General features: G+C 40.1%; 1 protein-coding gene and 1 non-coding gene across 2 annotated transcripts in view; both read right to left on the reverse strand.

The window, feature by feature from the left end:
* Rnf17 (ring finger protein 17) overlaps positions 1-20,261 on the reverse strand; it is a 124,056-nt gene that overhangs the window by 12,027 nt on the left and 91,768 nt on the right. Inside the window, exons 26-30 of the mRNA XM_028858152.2 lie at positions 18,741-19,024; positions 8,123-8,286; positions 4,182-4,301; positions 2,406-2,486; positions 378-503 (exon numbers count right to left, since the gene is read on the reverse strand). Coding sequence (XP_028713985.1) covers positions 378-503; positions 2,406-2,486; positions 4,182-4,301; positions 8,123-8,286; positions 18,741-19,024 — 775 coding nt within the window. The remainder of the gene's footprint in view (positions 1-377; positions 504-2,405; positions 2,487-4,181; positions 4,302-8,122; positions 8,287-18,740; positions 19,025-20,261) is intronic.
* On the reverse strand, positions 11,569-11,732 carry LOC114683807. The gene has a single exon (XR_003733208.1). It is a non-coding gene; the product is annotated as a U1 spliceosomal RNA (small nuclear RNA).

Genomic DNA, 20,261 nt, shown 5'->3' on the forward strand with positions numbered 1-20,261 from the left:
AACATTAGTAGAGTTTTAACGTAAATAAAAAATGTTTTTCAGGATATATATATTTGTACTTTTCTTTTCCAAAAAAGAATTGACAAATTCTCAAATTCTCATTGTGGATCTCCTTTAAAAGATCCGGTAGACCTCTTAAGGTAGATCAGACAGATTTAAGACTCGCAGTGTAAGCAGAATGTGGTGGCACCTGACTGTAATCCCAGCAGGTGAAGGAATTTTAAGGAGGAATTTAAGGAGAAACGAGGATTACAATTTTTAAGTCCAACCTGATCTATAGGAGACACACCAAAAGATTTGAGGTGTAAGACAGATTATGACATTTTAATTAGAATCAATTAAAATGTGTATTATTTATAGGAAAATAGTTCACTTACTTCTTTAAATATCTCCTCAGAATGTTCAAAAATACAATATTTATGATGGGCCATAAAATGAGAAAGTGACATCCCATCAAAATAGAGATGAACAGACAACTTTCCCCATGGATTTTCAGGTAATTCCTATTAAATTCAATAATGAAGACTGTTACTATAAAACCTTTTACTCAGTGCCTAAACTTTAATAGTTAGCAAATGTGAAATGGATTTCTGACAATAACAGCAGCACCAAATAGTCTGAACGACTCACAGCAAAGAATTTTCTTCCTGATATTTTGGTAGATGATGAAGCAGTAATGCTACTCTTGGACTTACATAAAATATACTTGCATATCTATACCATATAGATTTCCTAGTTATTAGAAACGACAGATAGATCACCTTTAGATGATACTAGTTTATACTAAGAACAGGTTAAGAGGTAAAGAAATGAATTTTAACTAAAAATCTCCAGAATGTCAGGAATCAGAAGAAATCAACACTCTCAAGTGAGAAATCATGATAACAGCTTTAACACTGAATATAAAGTCCACTTCCAATTTCCATGAATTGGTATATCCACAGCTGGTTAAGCTGGCTATTTTTTGGGCAGTTTCTTTCCCATTTCTACTAGTCCCACTATTCTCCAAATTAACATCCTCACAGAGGAAGGAGAAATGTCTTTGGGCAGATCTATCTACTTCTGTTTCCTTCTAACCAGCCATATGAGGCATCCAGAAGGAAATACTAGAACACGTTGTGTCAGATCCTATGTGCCTGTGTGGCAGTGTAGGCTAGGCTGTACAACCACGCTTCTGCCATTCCTTCTAAACATGGCTCCTTCTACATAGGCCCATGGCATCTTCTCTCAACAATGACATGCCCTGTCCTGCCACACCTTATGTCTTGACTGAAATGTTACCTGATAGCCATGTTAACGTGGAGCCTCTTTCTCAGCTGCATCTCTTAATACCAGAGTCTCTGCTGCCAAGCCCTCATCTGCCTAATACACTGTAGAGGTCACTGAGGTCATTGTGTTTTTATCTGCTGGCTGGTTTCCACCATGAACAGCTCAGCTCCACAGACAGGGTTTTGGACCATCCAAGCCTCAGTAACATTTCTCAGTGTATCTAATGCTGGAGAAGCATGTCTAGGCAAGGCATGGAACCAAGTGGGCTAAGGAGCACTGAGCATTCAGTCTGCAAAACCAAGTGGTGGTTTTCCTGAAAGTTAATTTGTAAAGAAAGCTACCTTGACTAAGTTAAAAAAAAAAAAAATCTATCTTGTATTAGGTGACTTGACAAGGGTTCTTGTGTAGTTGGGTAGGAACTCTCAGCACTAACCTACTGGCTTCCTTATTTAGGTTGAGCCTGTGGCTCTTGAATGCAGAAATATTTTCCTAACCATTTCCTTCTCTCCCAACACCAGGTCTCAAACAGATGCAGATTAACTGTACTACTTACTGCTCAGCACCCTCACAGGGCCACTCTTGCATCCTACTCACCATTTCTCCCCTTTCTAGAAGCCTCTTCCCTTCCACCAGACAGTTGTGTCCCTGTCAGGACGGTCACCTTCAGTTCTCCCTCTGTAAATCCTGCTATGCTTGCCTCCACTGTCTCCTGACTCATGCTGTTCTGTAGTGTGGATGTCCTGCCTGCTTCACTAACTAGAGGAGGCCTTTGAGGGCAGGGACCGTCTGCACCTTACACAATGCTGTATGGCAGCAGACTCGGTACACTGGTACCTATTGATACATCAACAATGGCACACTGCCCTGTATCCATATAAGGAAACTATTAGGAACAAATCTTTCAATCATCCAATTCAATGCTTATGAAACTTCTCAGGAACTTGTTCAAAATCAGGCTTACTTAAAACAAGCACAGGAACCAAGGCAGTAATTTCTTATACATTAACAAATAATTTTATAGTCTCATATGAACACATATAACATGGCTTGTCATTAAAAATATTCCTCAAATTATACTGACTGTGGTATTTCATGACAAACAGTCTCAACTGGACTATGCTTTAAAGACAACTTACCATAATGTGAATGTCCACCTCTCTCTTTGACAGCAGCTCTTGAAGCAGCTCTATAGCATCTGGCTGCCACACATTCCCAACCTGTATAGAATGAACACACTTATACTTTCATAACATGACACCAAGCAAGAATAAATTAGAACACAAAGAAACAGCCATAAGCAAGGACTGCCTGGTGGTAGAACCAAGCACACAAGTATTGTGGGCAGCCAACAAGCATCATCTTTAAAATTTCCTATCTAGGGGCCAGAGAGATGGCTCAGCAGCTACAAGTGCTTCCTCCTCTTGCAGAGGACTAGAATTTGGTTCCAGGCGCCTATGTTGGACAGCTCACAATTACTTGTCCAGTTCCAGGGCAAGAGACTCCCCTTTCTGGACTCTGTGGTACCCATACTAATGTACATACCCACACACGGACACATATTTATTAGAAAAATAGAAGGTGTCTTTTAACAAATTCATATTTATCTGAGCTTCTCCCTACTGTACTCAACATTTTATGCTTTCAAAGCATAAACTAGGACAGGGATGCAATTAGTTGGTAGAGTGCCTGCCTAGCATGTATGAAAGCCTGGGTTTGATTATCAGCATCATATTAACTAGGCATGGTGGCACACACCTATGACCCTGTTATCTGGGAAGTAGAAGTAGAAGGATAATTCAAGGTCATCCTCTGCTACAAAGGGGGTTAGAGATCAGCCTGGGCTACAAAACATTCTTTCTCAAGAATTACAAGGCTATTCCCCCAAAAGAACCCTCTAAAAACAACTCCCCAAACTTACATTAAAGACAACATATCACATTTAAAACTTTAAAAACAGTTCAATATACCCATGCAGTGCTTATATAGGCCAAAAGTATATATTCACCAATGGACATATTTCTTAACATGGCAGAGCCTCTAGACAAGAAAACAGCCATGTGATGAGTCCTTTGGAAGTAGCTCATGGATCTCCAGGGATCCTGTGAATGGATATACTTCAGTGACATGACTCACTATCACAAAGGACTCAATTCCAAACCACCCAGCTGAGCCATTCCTAACCCTGGAGCCCCAGAAACTGCAACAGGAAAGGAGTTTATAGTTTGAGCTTTGTTATTGATAAAAAAGAAGAAATAACTGCTAAGGACCATCTCAGCAGAGTATGACCAAATACTTTGCTGCCATTTACTCACAGGTTTTATAAATTGCAGTATAATTTTGTAGTCTTCCTTATTAAAGGCCTTTGAGATTTTACTTGTAGGTATTTTTAAAATTTATATTGCTGGATGGGGGCTAGAAAAAGAATTCAGTGGTTATGAGCACTTACTGTTCTTCCAAAGGACATGGGTTGGTTCCCAGCACCTACATGTTGGTTAACAAGCATCTGTAACTCCAGTTCCTTGGATTCTACTGCCTCTCCTGGCCACCATTGAGTACTGCATGCATATGGTGCATTTACATACAAGCAGGCCAAGCACTCTGACACATTAAAAACAAAAACAAACCCTTTGCCAGGTATGGTGGCACATGTCTTTAATCCCAGCACTTAGGAGGCAAAGGCAGGAGGATTTCTATGAGTTTGAGGTCAGCTGGTCTACTTAGTGAGTTTCAGGACAGCCAAGGCTACACAGTGAGACCCTGTTATAAACAAAAACAAAACCAACAACAATAAAACTTAAAAAGAAAAAATTGTATTACAATTGAAAGGGATTTAATTATATACACTAATTTCTAAAATATTACTAATATAAGACAATATTTAAAATTAACTGCCCATATACTTCTCTGCTCACCGGTAAGGTCTGATAGAGCTGACAGGGAATACAAAACTGGGGTGTATCAGGATACAGCAAAATAGGATAAAGATGGCACTGTGGAATCTTCTCAGTGAACCCATGATCTAAATATTGCACCTGAAACAGACCAAGTAATTTTTCTGATTAAGATTTATTACTAAGCTGGGTGGTGTGGCACATGCCTTTAATCCTAGCAGAGGCAGGAGGAGCTCTAAGTTCGAGGCCAGCCTGGTCTACAGAGGAAGTCCCAGGACAGTCAGGGCTACACAGAGAAACCCTGTCTTGAAAAAAAATTACTAAAAGCTGGATGACAAAGGGGATTTTCTAGTTTTAAAAAGTAGGATAGGGGTAGGATGTTATGGCCTATCAGTAAAGAGCACCAGCTGCTCCTCTAGAGGACCTGGAGTCAATCAATCTCTAGCACTCACATGATGGCTCACAACTGTCTATAACTCCTGTTCCAGGGGATCTGACGCTGCTTTCTGGCTCCTGGGGGCATTGTATGCACATGGTGCACAGACATACACTCCCCCACTCCAAGACTGAAGACTTGAGTTTGATCCCTGGAACACGTATAAAGGTGAAAGGAAAGAACTGACTCCACAAAGCTGTCCTTCCTAACACACCCCTGATAATGATAAATAAAATCTTAAAGTTTAAAAAGCAACCAAACCTCTGGGTCTCCTGGTGCAGATCTAACTCTGGCAGGACTGCCATAAATTCAGGAACAGTCCGAGCCGCACAGCGTGTTCCACGCCAGCCACGGCTGAACAGCAAGACCCCGTGTCAAACGACAAACGGGAACAAAGGGACGGAAGGCACAGGCACCTGTCAGCAAACTCAGCACTTGGGAGGCTGAGGCAGGGCCTTGACTTAAGGCCTTCTTAGGCTACACAGTCTCAAAAGGACAAAACAAGCAAAAAGTCTGTACCCAATAGCAGGACATCCCAGCACCCAGGAATAGAGGCAGCTGGATCTCTATGAGTTAGAAGCCAGCCTGCTCTACACATCAGACCTACATACTGAGACATTAAAAAAAAAAAGAAAAAGAATATCTAAATTCCCTCATCCCATAGAGAATGAAACAATTGTTAAAAGAGGTTTTCATACAGGTAGCCTATAAATCAAACCTTTCTATTATTCTTTTTAAAACTTGGGTATTAAGTAGCTGGTAAGACAACTCAGCAGATGAAGTGCTTGATGAGTAAGTCTGATCGTCTGAGTTAACTTCCTGAAACCCATGTAAAGGTGGAGGGAGAGAACTGACTCCAGTTTCCCCGACTTCTACATGCATGCAGTGGTGCACCTGTGACCCCACGCCTACGCACAAATAGTACACTACAATAGGGCTGCAGAGATGGCCTAGCAGCCAAGAGCATGTGCAGCTCTTCCAGAAGACCCTAGTTAAGATTCCTAGCAACCACATCAAGCCACCTGTAATTCCAGCTTCTGGGGATCTGACCGCCAAAGGCACCTGCACTCACTTGCACACATCTACATATGAACAGGTGCATAATTTGAAATAAAAACAAAACTTTAAAAACAAAACCAAAACCATTGAGTATTAAATACCTCAGCTAGCTTTTTTTTGAAATGCTTTTCTTTTGATCATTCAATTGTTAAACTGTCTTAAAATAAGGAATACTAGTAAGGTTTTTTTTTGTTTGTTTGCTTTTGAGGTAGGATTTCTCTGCATAGCCTAGGAAAATAACATCTCTCCTAATGTTTTTCAGTGTGGTAACTGTGTTCATGATGCAGAAGAAACTTGAAGGAGTAAAACTGATGCTATAAAGTAAACTGCATAGAAAATAATAAGTTACACAAAGTTGAATTTAGCTAAAGGAGTGCTGCTTCCAATACAGTTGGAAGATTAGTTGTGCATTAGCCAGGCTTGTTAGAAGCTCTAGGAAAGAAAATTCTGCACCATAACTGAAGCTTAGAGCTGGTTTCTGCACTAAGATTTCTCCAATTAGGCTCCATTCCCACAACACCAAGAGACAACCCTGACTTCCAACAGGCTATTAAGCCTACCCTCTTATTTAAAAACATGCCTCGCTGGGCGGTGGTGGCGCACGCCTTTAATCCCAGCACTCGGGAGGCAGAGGCAGGCAAATCTCTGTGAGTTCGGGGCCAGCCTGGTCTACAAAGCGAGGTCCAGGAAAGGCGCAGAGCTACACAGAAAAACCCTATCTTGAAAAACTAACTAACTAACTAACTAACTAACTAACTAACTAACTAACTAACTAACTAACAAACACATGCCTCTAAGGGGCAGCCTAATGGCTGAGCCCTGAGTCACAACTAGTACTAAGTCCCAGCCTCCACTAAGTCCCCTACTCTCTATCAGGAGAAGCATAATTCTGCCAGGTGGGCAAGATGACTGTGAGTAACAGCTATTGGAAAAGAACAACATTGGTGTGTGTACTTAGGAAATAATTCTAACAATATCCTTGCCATGTAAATCTCCTATCTGCCCAAGTGGCCAGACTTGCAGTCTCCTGTCTCTGTTTAACATGTTCCAAGAGTGACCTGGAGTGGGGACCTGAATGAGAGGTAAAAATAATAGCACACATGGAATGTATAAGCCTAAGGTGTATATAAGCTCATAAAACTTTCTGTTCAGAGCTGGCTCCCTTTCATGCATTAGCCAGAACCAGTTGTGCCCTATTATTAAAGAGCTCTTTCGAGGTGGAGAGATGGCTCAGCGTTTAAGAGCACTGACTGCCTTTCCAGAGGTCCTGAGTTCAATTCCCAGCAACCACAGGGTGGCTCACAACCATCTGTAACGAGATCTGGTGCCCTCTTCTGGCCTGCAGGCATCTATGCTGTATACATAATAAATAAAAAAAGAGAAAAAAAAAAAAAAAGAAAAAAAAAAAAAGAGTTCTTTCTTCATTAATCACTAAGTGCGTGGTGTGATTTCTCACTGGGGAGGCATGTTAATTCTATAAAATTTACACATGTGAAAGAAGCTGAAACTTCCACTATGTAACTATTAGGTACCATCACGAAACAAGGTAAATTTCTGTTTAAATTAAAATGCAAAATGTTGGGTTGGGGATTTAGCTCAGTGGTAGAGTGCTTGCCTAGCAAGCACAAGGCCCTGGGTTCAGTCCTCAGCTCTGGAAAAAAAATGCAAAATGTTTCTCTTTAATATTTTACCCCACCCCAATTAGTAGTAAAAATTTCCAGTATTATATAGCTGATGAAATAACCAATTTCAACACTTTACTTGGTAAATTGAGGTATTTATATCTTTATTTTATATTTTCATTTTTCAATTCATGAAGCAATTTTTTTTTTTTTTTTTTTTTTTTTTTTGGTTTTTCGAGACAGGGTTTCTCTGTGTAGCTTTGCGCCTTTCCTGGGACTCACTTGGTAGTCCAGGCTGGCCTCGAACTCACAGAGATCCACCTGGCTCTGCCTCCCGAGTGCTGGGATTAAAGGCGTGCGCCACCATCGCCCGGCTCATGAAGCAATTTTTAAAGATTCTGAAAGAAATGTAAGTGCTACCTCACTGTTCTGTAAGGTAAACTAACCCATAACTTGAAAAGATTAGCCAGGGAGTTCATTAACATGTCAGAGAATAAGCTGTTTTACTTAATAACAACAGATGTGCTATTACATGGGGCTACCAGTTAAGCTAAGTGGTATGTCCATTGAAAACAAAGGCTGGGTCTAGTGGTGCAGGTCTGTAATACTGGCATTTGGGAGGCTGAGGTGGGAGGATCCCAAATTGCATGGATGGCCTACATAAGAGACTGTGTTTTAACTCCAAAACCCAAACAGAACGAAAATACCAAGAGCAACAAAAAGAAAACAAAAAGGAAAATCCTTGTTACAAACAACAGTATAATATAGTGTATTTGATCTTCCTAAGTTCACCAAAAGGTGTTTTAATCTGAAGTCTGGCCACATACTCTAGTGTTTAGACTCACCCTGATGGTGCCTCCCACAACCTCCATGACTTTGCCGCGGTACCACAAAGTATCAGATCCTCTCACTGCACAAGGTTCTCCCTTTTTCCAGATGTATGGCTCCAAAAGACCAAGGCACTTTAAATTACTTTGAATTTCATCCATCATTTTGATGAGCTCAAACTCTGTAGAATTTATTGAAAATATAATACACTTAGGAAATGTGTTATTAGTTACTTCTCACCAGCAACCTACTAACTTCCTAACTTAGGTAATACAAAGAATTATGAGCAAGTTTCCAATAAAATTTTTATAAACATTTAATTCAGTCCACACTTAATACATGTTTTTAAAATTTTACTAACAGCACATAAACACTTTGCTATTCTGAGATTACTAATATCATAAAGCACTCTTTTCAATTAAACGCCTACCAGATAAGCTAACATGGAAGAACTATGAGTTTAAGGTGTCACTTTGACAGCACAGTAAGTATAGCACAAGTCTTGTATTAGTCTCTGCTTAGGGAGAGATAATACTGAAGATACAAGTTAGAATTCTAACGTTTGTGTTTACACATGTGTGAAGGTGCATACAGAGGTCAGAAGACAACCTCAAATGTCATTCCCAGTCTTATTGAGACAGGGCCTTGCACTATCGAGGAACTAGCTATAAAGATTAGGCTGGCTGACCAGCAAGCCCCAAAGATCCACTTGTCACTGTCTACTCAGTGCTACCATGCCTAGCTTTCTAAAAAAAAAGAAGTATTTTCTAGTAGTGTGTGTGTTATGTGTGTGTGCCCATGTGAGAGTTCATGGAGCCTGACACTGATGGCCAGATTCCTTCCTCAATTGCTTCTTCACCTCACTGTCTGAGAAGGGGTCTCTTACTGAACATGGAACTCACTGTTTTAGCTAGCTAGACTGGGCTGGCTAGTGAATCCCCAGAGTCTACTCACCCATGCTCCCAGCTTTGGGTTTCCCGACATGTGCTCCTACCCCAGGTTTAGGTGGGTGCTCGGTGCCTGGGCTCAAGACCGCATCTTTGCGCAGCAAGCGCTTGACCCACTGAGCCATCTTTTCAACCCCACATGTGGCTTCTTTTGTGGGTTCTGGAGACATAACTGAGGTCCATATGCTGCCTGGCAAGCACTTTACTGACTGAACTATCTCCTCAGCCCAGCCCCATTTTTCTTCTTACTACAAATTGCCTCATTATTTCCACAGTATCTATATGCCCCCTTATAACTGACTCCATTGAAGGCAAGCTCTGGAGTCAGTGATCACTTCATTCTTGCTTCTTTAGTTCTGCTATCTTAGGTAGGTGTATAAGCCTGAGTTTGTTCTCTGTAAATTGGGTCTGGCCGCATCTACCCACATTACTGGTACCCAAGAGGACTAGATAGGGTATCAGTTCATGACAGTCAAACAGTTTTAGTTAATGATTAAATATGTCAAATAAAGCTTTTCTAGATTAGTTGTTGTTATTCTGCATCTCAATTATTCACAGGCTTACTCTTTCAGGTGCTCAACAAATGGGAGGAAAATGTCAGTAAATTCACAGTTACCAAACCCTCATCATCAGGTATCTCCCTAATGGAGCTCCTGAGCCTAAGTCTGTGAGTGCTAGAGTTACATGAGTTAGGGATCATTTCGAAAGCACACATTGCATTTGCACACAAACCCCAGGTAGCCTCAGGAACTTGCAGACATTTGCTGTGACTTCTTATTTTAACAAATTCAAACTCTTGTTTTCTATTTTCATAGAGAGCATCCAAATACACTGATTTATGACCTTTTGTTATGTGAGTATTAAAAAAAATAATGCAACCACTTCTACACTGGAACGTGTCATTCAGGGAAACTTGAATCCATGTTCCTGAGCCATGGTCACTCATATATTGTTCAGAATAAATGATTTTTTTCATTCCCACTGGAGCAAGAGCTGCGTTTTGCACTGACATATGGGACATAGAACAAGTAACTATGTGCACACTACACAATATATACTGAAGAGGGAAAAGGCTATAGTATGATTAAGGGTAATACTTTAGTAAAGGTGCCAGGACAGAGAGAATAAAAGAGAATTGTTTAGAAAAATCCATACATATACAGAATATTCTAATCTAAGAATTTTGTGCTTTTACACTGTATTTGCATCCTTTCCACCTCCCTCTCCCTGATCCAACTCTTCCCATGCCCCCCCTTAATTCATGAGCTTTTTTGTACATTTGTATGTGTGCATATGGCTATTAACCTTGGGGTAGGGGCTTGTGGAAATTTCCTCCATTTATTCTATGTGTCAACTAGTGTGGTCTTTGCGGATCCTGTGCAGGTAACCACACTGTTGAGAATGGTAAAGGCAGTACTACCTAGCATTGGGGAAAGTGAAGCATACTAAGCAAATGGGATAAGTCAAAATTATTCAATCTTCACAAAACCAAACTGAATGTCTTCTTTACAGCTCTCTAAAAATCAATTCTGGAATACTTTAAAGACTTAAATGAGCCGGGCAGCTGTGGCACACGCCTTTAATCCCAGCACTCGGGAGGCAGAGCCAGGCAGACCTCTGTGAGTTCGAGGACAGTCTGGTCCAGAGCGAGATCCAGGACAGTCACCAAAACTATATGAAGAAACCCTGTCTCGAAAAACAAACAAACAAACCAAAACCAAAACCAAAACCAAAACCAAAAACAAAACAAAAAAAAAACACCAAAAAACAAAAAACAAAAAGACTTAAATGAAAAACAGGCCAGGTCCAGTAATACATTCCTATAATCCTACCACTTGGGAAGCAGTCCCAAGAGACTCAAATCAAAGGCTAACCTGGGCCACATAGTGAAATGCTATCTCAAAACATTAAAAAATGAAAAAGAAAAGAGAAAAAGAAAAAAGAAAAAAACATGTCTAATGACATATAAAAACAAGCAAAACAAAACATAACAAAATAAAAAACAAAAAGAAAAATTAAAAAAGCAGAATTATAGATGTCTTCTATAAAATCATTCAGTAGAATGTGTTTCTGATCTCAGAATAGAAAAGGATTTTTCATGGTACCAGGGATCCATATCCAGGGCTTTAAGCAAGTTAAGCAAACACTCTAACAGCAAAGCAAGCTCAATCTCTAGTCCTCTAGTTCTACCTTGACTCTTCAGGACTGGTACCTTAGCAGAAATATGTGCCTATCCCCACCCTTGAGAATTTACCTTACACTCTGGAAAAGGAGATATTGGCTAATGCCCAAAGAGGAGCTGGCCACAGACAGAAGATGTTAGTAACTTAGGTACATCTTGGGCTTACATTCCACATATGGTGTCATTCTTTAATTTCTTTTAGGTCTGGGTCCTAGTTTACATGTTGAACAATTTAAACAGAAACTGGAGATTGCAAATCTGGCCATTTAGGCATATGGGTGATTTACACTGCAAAGATACTATTGCCAAGATTAATTTTTTTTTTTTCTTCTCACAGGGGAGAGCGTGAACGCAGTCCCCCACTACCACAAATTATGCAGTCGAGTTTCCCGCATTTGGGGAAATCGCAGGGGTCAGCACATCCGGAGTGCAATGGATAAGCCTCGTCCTGGGAAAACCACCTTCGTGATCATGGTGTCTCCCCTGCCAGGTAAGTATGCCAAGATTATTTTAAAATACACCAGTGTCGTCATTTTTCGAACAGCTGTTGCCCAGGGTCATCTTACCCACCTGGAAAATTATGCTTTTCTTAAGAAGGTAACTAGGGACCTTATGGCAGGCCAGGACTTAAAGATGGTTGTCACTTTGTGCTGTCCCCTTGACTGTTTAGAGACATCTCTGATAGCAGGTTGTAAGTCAGAGCTGTCTCCTTGTTATGGGAATGGAGACTAATGGCTGGTCAATTCTGGTGAATAAATATTACATCCTAGCATCCTGAATTTTGCCTATTTCTAACAGTCTGGTTAGCACACTACTTAACTTTGGGGGATTTTGGAGGCAGCCCCCAAGTCTACTTTGTGACTTAATGTCTCCTATGCAAGTTTACTAGTAAATCCTTTAGAACATCAACTCTATTACTTGAGTTTCTTCTACATCAGTACCTGAGCTTGGCCTATTTGCTTCTGCTGTAAAGCTCCACTTACAATTAACAGTGCTCTTTGAAATCCCCAGCACTCCTTGATGCTGAAGACTCCTCTCCACCCTTAAGCTTAAACCCTTATGGTCAGGACCTTGGTTTGTTTGTGCTCTTGGTACCATTTACTAAGGAAGGGATGTTTGAAATGCCTGTCGGATTTGAGGACATTGAATTGTGTGCTGAGTGGCTGTTATGTAACAGCGAAGTGTAGCCTGATTTGGCATGCACCTTTAGAGTTTGGCTTAGTTTTTATCTCCATGTCTGAACCATTTGGCTCTTTCTTGGGTCAGTTTACAGTATAAGCTGGTATGAGATAAAGTATCTTTACTGTTAGAGGCTTGAATAGTCATTCCTTTGCTGTGCTGTGGAATCAAGATGAAGACTCTTGGGAAACTTGTCTTGCTTATATTTGAATTTGAATAAAAATTTGAGAGATCTAGCCAGCATGGTGGTGCACACCTTTAATCCCAGTTCTCAAGAGGCAGAGGCAGGTGGATCTCTGTTGAGTTCAAGGCCAGCCTGGTCTACAAAGTGTTTCAGGATAGCCAGGGCTTCACAGAGAAACAAACAAACAAACAAACAAAAACTTCAGACAGCTCTATTATAATTTGTGGGGAACATGGAGAATACTAAGCCTATGGTATTTTGGTGGCTCTAAGGGAGAATTTTAGCTGACTAGTCCTGAGTCTGCTGGGTGACACATGCCTTTAATCCAACAGTTGGGAGGCAGAAATAGACAAATCTTTATGAATTTGCGGTCACCATTTGCTACACAGCAAGTTCCAGGCTAGCCAAGAAGACTAGGTGAGACTCTGTCTCAAACAAAACAAAACAACACACACACACACACACACACACACACACACACACACACACACACACACACACACCACACTTTAAGAGTGCTTCTGACTTAAAGCTCGTGTCATTTTGTGTTTTAATGTGGATCTCTGACAGTTGTCTAATGAAGGCTGAAAATTTAATGGTTGTAGCATTAGAGATTTATCTACATTGGGTGTCCCTGGGACTCTATGGAGACTCTATGCTCCCTCTGGCTCTCTAGGCATCTCTAGGTAACTTGGGTTTTAACTGAAGTCTTGAAGTGTCTGGCCACATGAGATGCAGTAATCTCACAGGAATTACATGTCAAAAGAGAATGGGATTAAAAACTTAATCTGCCTCTAAGATTCCTAAAAGTAACTACTGAATGTATGTTTAGCTTTTTTTCTTTTTAAAAGAATCGCTGCATACTAAAATTATTCTTGATATGTCTAATTTAAAAATATGAACATTTTAAAGATGACTTTTGGACTTCTAGGAACTGTTGCCTACTTTTTTTCTTTCTTAAATAAATGTGGTGATTCAAGGTTTTTATTTCAGTCAGGCTTAAGTGTTAACTATGGGATCCAGTTTTTTGAAATGTTAATTTTGGAACCTAAAGCTGAGGGGAAAAGTAAACAAAACCAAACCTCCTGTATGGTTACAAAAGATCTAGCAAAACTGATTTACAGAAAAAGTTTTGAAAAGATGTTTAGTGTTTAATAGTACTCACTACCCTTCCAGAGGTCTACAGCCCAGCTTACAAACTACTTATGTCAGCTCCAAAGGATCTGACTCCCTCCACTGGTCTTCACAGCGCCACCCCACCCCCATTTACATAAAAATAAATAAGTAGGTTTATGGGTCTGGGGAAATGGCTATAGTGTTCTTGTATAGGACCTGAGCTTGGTTGGGGTGGCTGGCAAACACCTGTAACTCCAACAGATCTAATGCCCTAAGATCTCCATGGGCATCCAAACACACATGTATACCTCCCCCAACACACACACACACACACACACACACACACACACACACACACACACACACACACAATTAAAAATAACTAAATAAGAGGTTTAGAATAAAATCAGGTGATCTTAATTTTTTTTTATTTTAACATAAATATATTTTACATTTAATTACCTGTTCAAAGACCTGACAAATCTTTACCGCCCTACAGTAAACACTGAGGTATTCTATTTATTTATTTTTTTTGTTTATTGTATATACAGTGTTCTGCCTGCATGTATGCCTGCAGGCCAGAAGAGGGCACCAGACCTCCTTATAGATGGTTGCTGGAAATTGAATTTAGGACCTCTGAGGAAGAGAAGCTAGCGCTCTTAACCTCTGAGCCATCTTTCCAGCCCCATATTAGGTATGCTTAATTTCTTAAAAATCTATTAAAATGGGGGCTGGAGATTGTGCTTAGTAGTTAAGAGTGCTTGCTGCTCTTCCAAAGGTAACTCCAACTCCAGGGGATCCAACACCCTCTTTCTTCCTCTGGTACCAGCACACATATGACAGACACATACATATAAATGCAAATAAGATAATCTTTAAAAAGAAAAAAAACCTAAACAATGTTTTTTCTTAAGATGGAGGCTTGCAGGAAAGATGGCTAGTGGGTAAAAATGCTTGCTTTTGCAGACCTGACCATCTGAGTTTGATTCCCAGATCCCACAGTAGAAAAAGAACCCATTCACAAAAGCTCTCTTCTGATCTTCATATGTATGCTGTGGCACACATATGGCCTCACACAGACTTGAACTTTCTTTAAAGCCCATTAAAATGTTATATTTGAATCTGTTAAGTAAATTTCATAAAACATTGAATTTTTTTTGTTTTCTTTGACCACAACACTAACATTTCTGATCTTTAAACCAGAATGTTAGAGAATAAATGCAGTGAATAGCTGTTTGAGATATGCCCTGAAGCACTGCCCCTAGTGAGGCAGCTGTAGCTGTTACATCTGCCTATGACCTTGAGGTACCTGCCCCTGGGGTGGGGTCACCGAGGACCCTTAAGACTGGGGATGCACGTACGCCTGCTCTTCTGGGCTGCCTTGCGTGGTTCTAGATGCTGAGGTCTTGGACTAAGCTGTTTAGTGTGGGACATACATAGCTCAGCTTTCCTGGATCCTATGATAAATCTCCTGTGGTTGTGAGTTTACTTCCCAAATAAATTCCTCTGATCAACCTTGGACTAAAATCTCTACAGGACAGTTCCAAGATGAGATGGTCCATTATACTACACTTGTAGCCAGAATCTCAGACAACCTGACCCATTACTCTGAGACTGGCTACAGAATCTACAGTTAGTCCAATTGAGACCTAACTATCTGAGCATTCTTACAGGACCCCACAGAGATACCATCTCCCCCTAAACAGCAGGAAGCAATTCTAAGAAAACCACGCTCTTTCTCGAAAAAGTTTCATGTTTCTCAGGGTTATGGATGATGGTTATAGGTTTGGGGGTGGAAGAAAATATTAGACTCAGTATTCTCCTTAAGAAAAGAAAAAGGGGAATGGATAGGTATAGGATATTAAGGTAGATTATTATATATACTAGTAAACTGATTTAGTAAAATATAAGGCTTAGATAATTGGCACTGTTATGTATTCTTGTATATTGATACAAATGTAAACTATTTTTATATTCTTATTTAAGATAATTTGTATATTGATACAAATACAGAACTATATTTGTTGTAATGTACATATATTTCTACTCCTATTTGAAATATTTTGTATCTTGATACAAATGTAAAATTGTATTTTTCATATTGTATGTATGTTCTACCTCTGTTTAGAATATTTTATATATTGATACATTTAGGATTGTTGTCATATTGCATATTGCACTATATATTTCTACCTCTGTTTAAGAGGGTATTATCACAATTTTGAGATATTGTCCTTTTACTGTACATTTGTTTACAGACTGTTTACCTTGTTTATATGAAGCCTTATTCCTTAGGTTATTCAGGTAGATAAGACTTGCAGATTTATAGTCACCCTTGCTTGTCATCTCTATAGTTATGTTAGTTAGGTTGTCCAGATTTATATATACATGGGTCAGATGGACAGATAATCTTCAAACACTTCCTAGACCTAAAGAATATGGCATTTAAATAACTTAGAATTCTGCTGATATGAGACATGATTGCTCTTGACAGCACTGATCTGATCCCAAGAGAATGTTGAGCTTAAGACACTCTGTTTGGAAGTTTGACTTTTTCTTGGTGCATAATGGCCTGCTGGGCAAAGAACTGCCCTTACCGTGACTGCTGACAGTATAAATGTCCTTTTTGGATAAGCAGGACACAAGGAAAAGCAGCTACTGAACTCTGCCAAGACAGGATAAGATGGTCTTTCAAAATTCCTGCTTCTAAAAATGGTCTGTCAGATATTCTAGGCCTGTAGCCAAATTGGATGCCCCAATGGTGCTGAGAAACTTTAGGTGACTGTCCAGGCTGCCAGCTGTCTATTCTTGAAAGATTTTTGAAAGTTGCTTGCATGCATTTCCTGTTTTCTCAGGTATTATTATATTCCTTCTGAGGTCTTTGATGGGGTTGAAGACTAACAGTTACAGTTACAATCTTCTCGTATTTTAGTTAGAACATACTCAGTACTAGATTCAGATTCTTCAAGGATAGGGCAGTTTTTGGAATAATCTCTCTAACTTACCATTTACCTATGGACAGTCTCTGGATTTTAGTATGTATCTTATTTGATGTTGTTCTTGTTGGTTGTAGTTCCATTTGTTTATGTTATTATCCTTTTTTCCTCCTTGATAATCATTCCTATTGCATATAGTTTTATGTTAGGTTAGGACTTTCTTATTTAGACAAAATGGGGAGATGTAGTGGACACTGTTTGAGACATGCCCTGAAGCACTGCCCCTAGTGAGGCAGCTGTAGCTGTTACATCTGCCTATGATCTTGAGGTAACTGCCCCTGGGGTGGGTCCACCAAGAACCCTTAAGACTGTGGATGCACGTACGCCTGCTCTTCTTGGTTACCTTGTGGTTTTGGATGCTGAGGTCTTGGACTAAGCTGTTTAGTGTGGGACATACATAGCTCAGCTTTCCCAGATCCTATGATAAATGGTCTCTTGTGGTTGTAAGTTTACCCCCAAATAAATTCCTTTGATTATTAAATTGACTCCATGGATTAATCCCATTAAATAAACAATTGAAACAGTAAAGTTTATTGAAAGTATAGGCGTTTTACTTAATATAAAACAATATTCATTCAATTTTATGACAAGTTTTGTTAGGTTACAAAATTTTGTGTTGGATTTTGATAAGGATGTTTTTCTAAGAAAGAGTTTAAAAAGAATTTAAGTGGCTGGAGAGAGAGCTCAAGAGTGCTTGCTGAGAAATCATGATGGTCAGAGTTTAAATCCTAACACCCATATAACAAGCCAGAGGTCCTGCAAACATCTGTAACTTCAGCTTCAGGGGATCTGATACATGTCTGTCTGTTCATGCAGATGCAGACATGTAGACTGGCAGGCAGACTGACAGACACACACACACACACACACACACACACACACACACACACACACACACACACAGACCCTTATCCATGCTGACAGGCTGTAGGAGAAAAGCTTTCCCTTAATATTCTCTTTGAAGGTCATTTTTAGGTTCAGCCTCCTGTGGTACCTGCTATTAGGTCACAAAGTGAGCCCCGAATGGCAGTGCTGTTGACAGTATCCTAAGAAGAGGGCCCAGGCCCAATCCAGGTAGATTCTTATCAGGTAAATAGAAAATTCTTATCAGGTTAACAGAAACCAAAACTCAGCATTACACAGAAACCTTGTGGGTTTTTTTTTTTTTTTCCTTTTGAGACAGGGTTTCTCTGTAGCTTTGGAGCCTGTCCTGGACTAGCTCTGTAGACCAGGCTGGCCTTGAACTCACAGAGATCTGCCTGCCTCTGCCTCCTGAGTGCTGGGATTAAAGGCACACGTCACCACTGCCCGGCTCACAGAAACCTTGTAATGCTGGTTTCTCTGCCCCGATGGTCATTTGATGGGGGCAAAGTGCATCTAGTTGTGGAAAGCCCACCTCAGCATAAAGACCCCCATTCTGCTGATGATCACAAAAATACCCACTTGCCCTTAACTACTGAGCTACCTCTCTAGCTCATTCTTTTGCTCTTTTTTAAGATTTATTTTTTAATTACATGTATACAAGCATGTCTATGTGGATGCATGTGCATTAAGTGTGGCTATCTAAGAAGGTCAGAAGACAGTGTTGGATACTCTGGAGCTGGAGTTATAGGCAGTTCTGAACCACCCAACTTGGGTGCTGGGGCCTAAACTTGGGGCACCTGCAAGAGTGTTATGTACTCTTAACCACTGAGCTATCTCTCCAGCTTGGATTTCTCCATAATGTAGACAAACATTGGGACCCACAGACAGTCCTCTGGCTGGGGAGCTCTGATAACAGTATGTTGAAATAATTTATTATTTAAAACAACAACAACAACAAAACCCTCAAATAGTTTAGCTAGGCATTGTTGAAAGCACTCTGCATGCACTGGGTGAGATCATCTAATCCTTCTCACAGCCCCTTGAAAATGAGTTTCAGAGAGGGTAAATCTTCCCAAAGATTTCCAGCTTTTTTTCTATCATACTAGAAAACTTGGGCTGCTAGGTCCAGAGTTACTGAAGAAAACTTTATAACATAAAAGACCTTACCTGATAATTTAGGCACTACAAATATAGTTCCATCATCACCAATGCAGCTCACCACTGCCTCAAATGCATTTGTGTTAGGAATAGTTGGTGCTTTATAGCATTTGGTGGTTCTAGTTTCTGATTTTTTCTCCTTTGAATCAGGTACTTTGTGTTCATTGGTTTTATCAGCAATTTTCTTGTTACTGTCAAAGTTAATTTTTAAGCACTTAGTAACTATTGAATCTTCTTCCAGGGAGATTTCCAAAGACTTCTCAGATGAATGGCTATTATTTGATTTACTAATTCTGTAACAAACAAAACAAAAACCATGTCTAAATGGGAGCAAAGATAAAACTCTGTAGACAAAAATATGAAAAAAATCATTCAAATATATGCTAATGTTTATCTAATACCTTTGCTCTAGTCCAGTATGAACCAGTTTTTCATGAAGTAGGCTAGACAGTCACAGGAGGAAAAGAAAAGAGGAAGATGGCTTGGTGGCTCTAGACAGCATCATACAACTGTTAGATCGCTCTCTGGAAAAACAGACCATGCCTCCCCTGGCATCTACTTCTCTAGAAGAAACTGGAAACTATAAGCAACCTGCTTCTTTGACACTGTGCTGCATAGCTTTATGTCAACTTGACACAAGCTAAAGTCATCTGAAAGGAGGGAACCTCATCTACGAAAATGTCTCCCATGAAAGGGCTGTAGGCTAGCCTGTACAGCATTTTCTTAATTAGTGATTGATGGAGGAGGGTCCAGCCCATTGTGGGTGGTGCTATTCCTGGGCAGGCAGTCTTAGGTTCTATAAAAAAGCAGGATGAATAAGCCGTGGAGAGCAAGCCAGTAAGCAGTACTCCTTCATGGTCTCTGCATCAGCTCCTGCCTCCAGGATCCTGCCCTGCTTGAGTTCCTGTCCTGACTTCCTTTGATGATAAACTGTGATGTGGAAGTGTAAGCTGAATGAACCCTTTCCTCCCCAACTTGGTTATGATGTTTCATCTGTGCATCGCAGCAATAGAAACTCTTAACTAAGACAGGCACCCATTCCTGGGGAAAGTTGTAAAAGTAAGACATGTTCTTGGAAGCTCTGTGCTAGTGTTGTGTCTTCTCTCTCCCCTCCCATGCTATCCAGGGCGGCTATTTCTTCTACTCTTTTATTGAAAGCTAACTTTAACGTAAAGCTCTATCTTTTAGGCTATCTGCACCCACAATCCCCACTTTGGTGAACTTCATTCTGTCTTAGGACTGCTGAGCTCTTCCTAAACCTAAATTGGGCTACAACTCTCTTGCCAACCTACTTGAACCTCTCTGTTCATCTTTTGGTCTCCTCCCTGCCACCCTGATTGAAATACAGGCAATCCTAAAATCAAAAAAGTTACTTTTGAGTTCTCAAGAAAAATATATATCTGAACATATTTGTATCTATATCTGTATCCATTTGCATCTATATGTATCTGCATCTCTACCTAGCTGTTCCTATATCTATTTTATCTGCATCTATATATCTGTTGTTATCTCCTCTGCAGGTAAAATCCA

The sequence above is a fragment of the Peromyscus leucopus genome, chromosome 9, assembly GCF_004664715.2.
Source record: "Peromyscus leucopus breed LL Stock chromosome 9, UCI_PerLeu_2.1, whole genome shotgun sequence".
NCBI lineage: Eukaryota > Metazoa > Chordata > Mammalia > Rodentia > Cricetidae > Peromyscus > Peromyscus leucopus.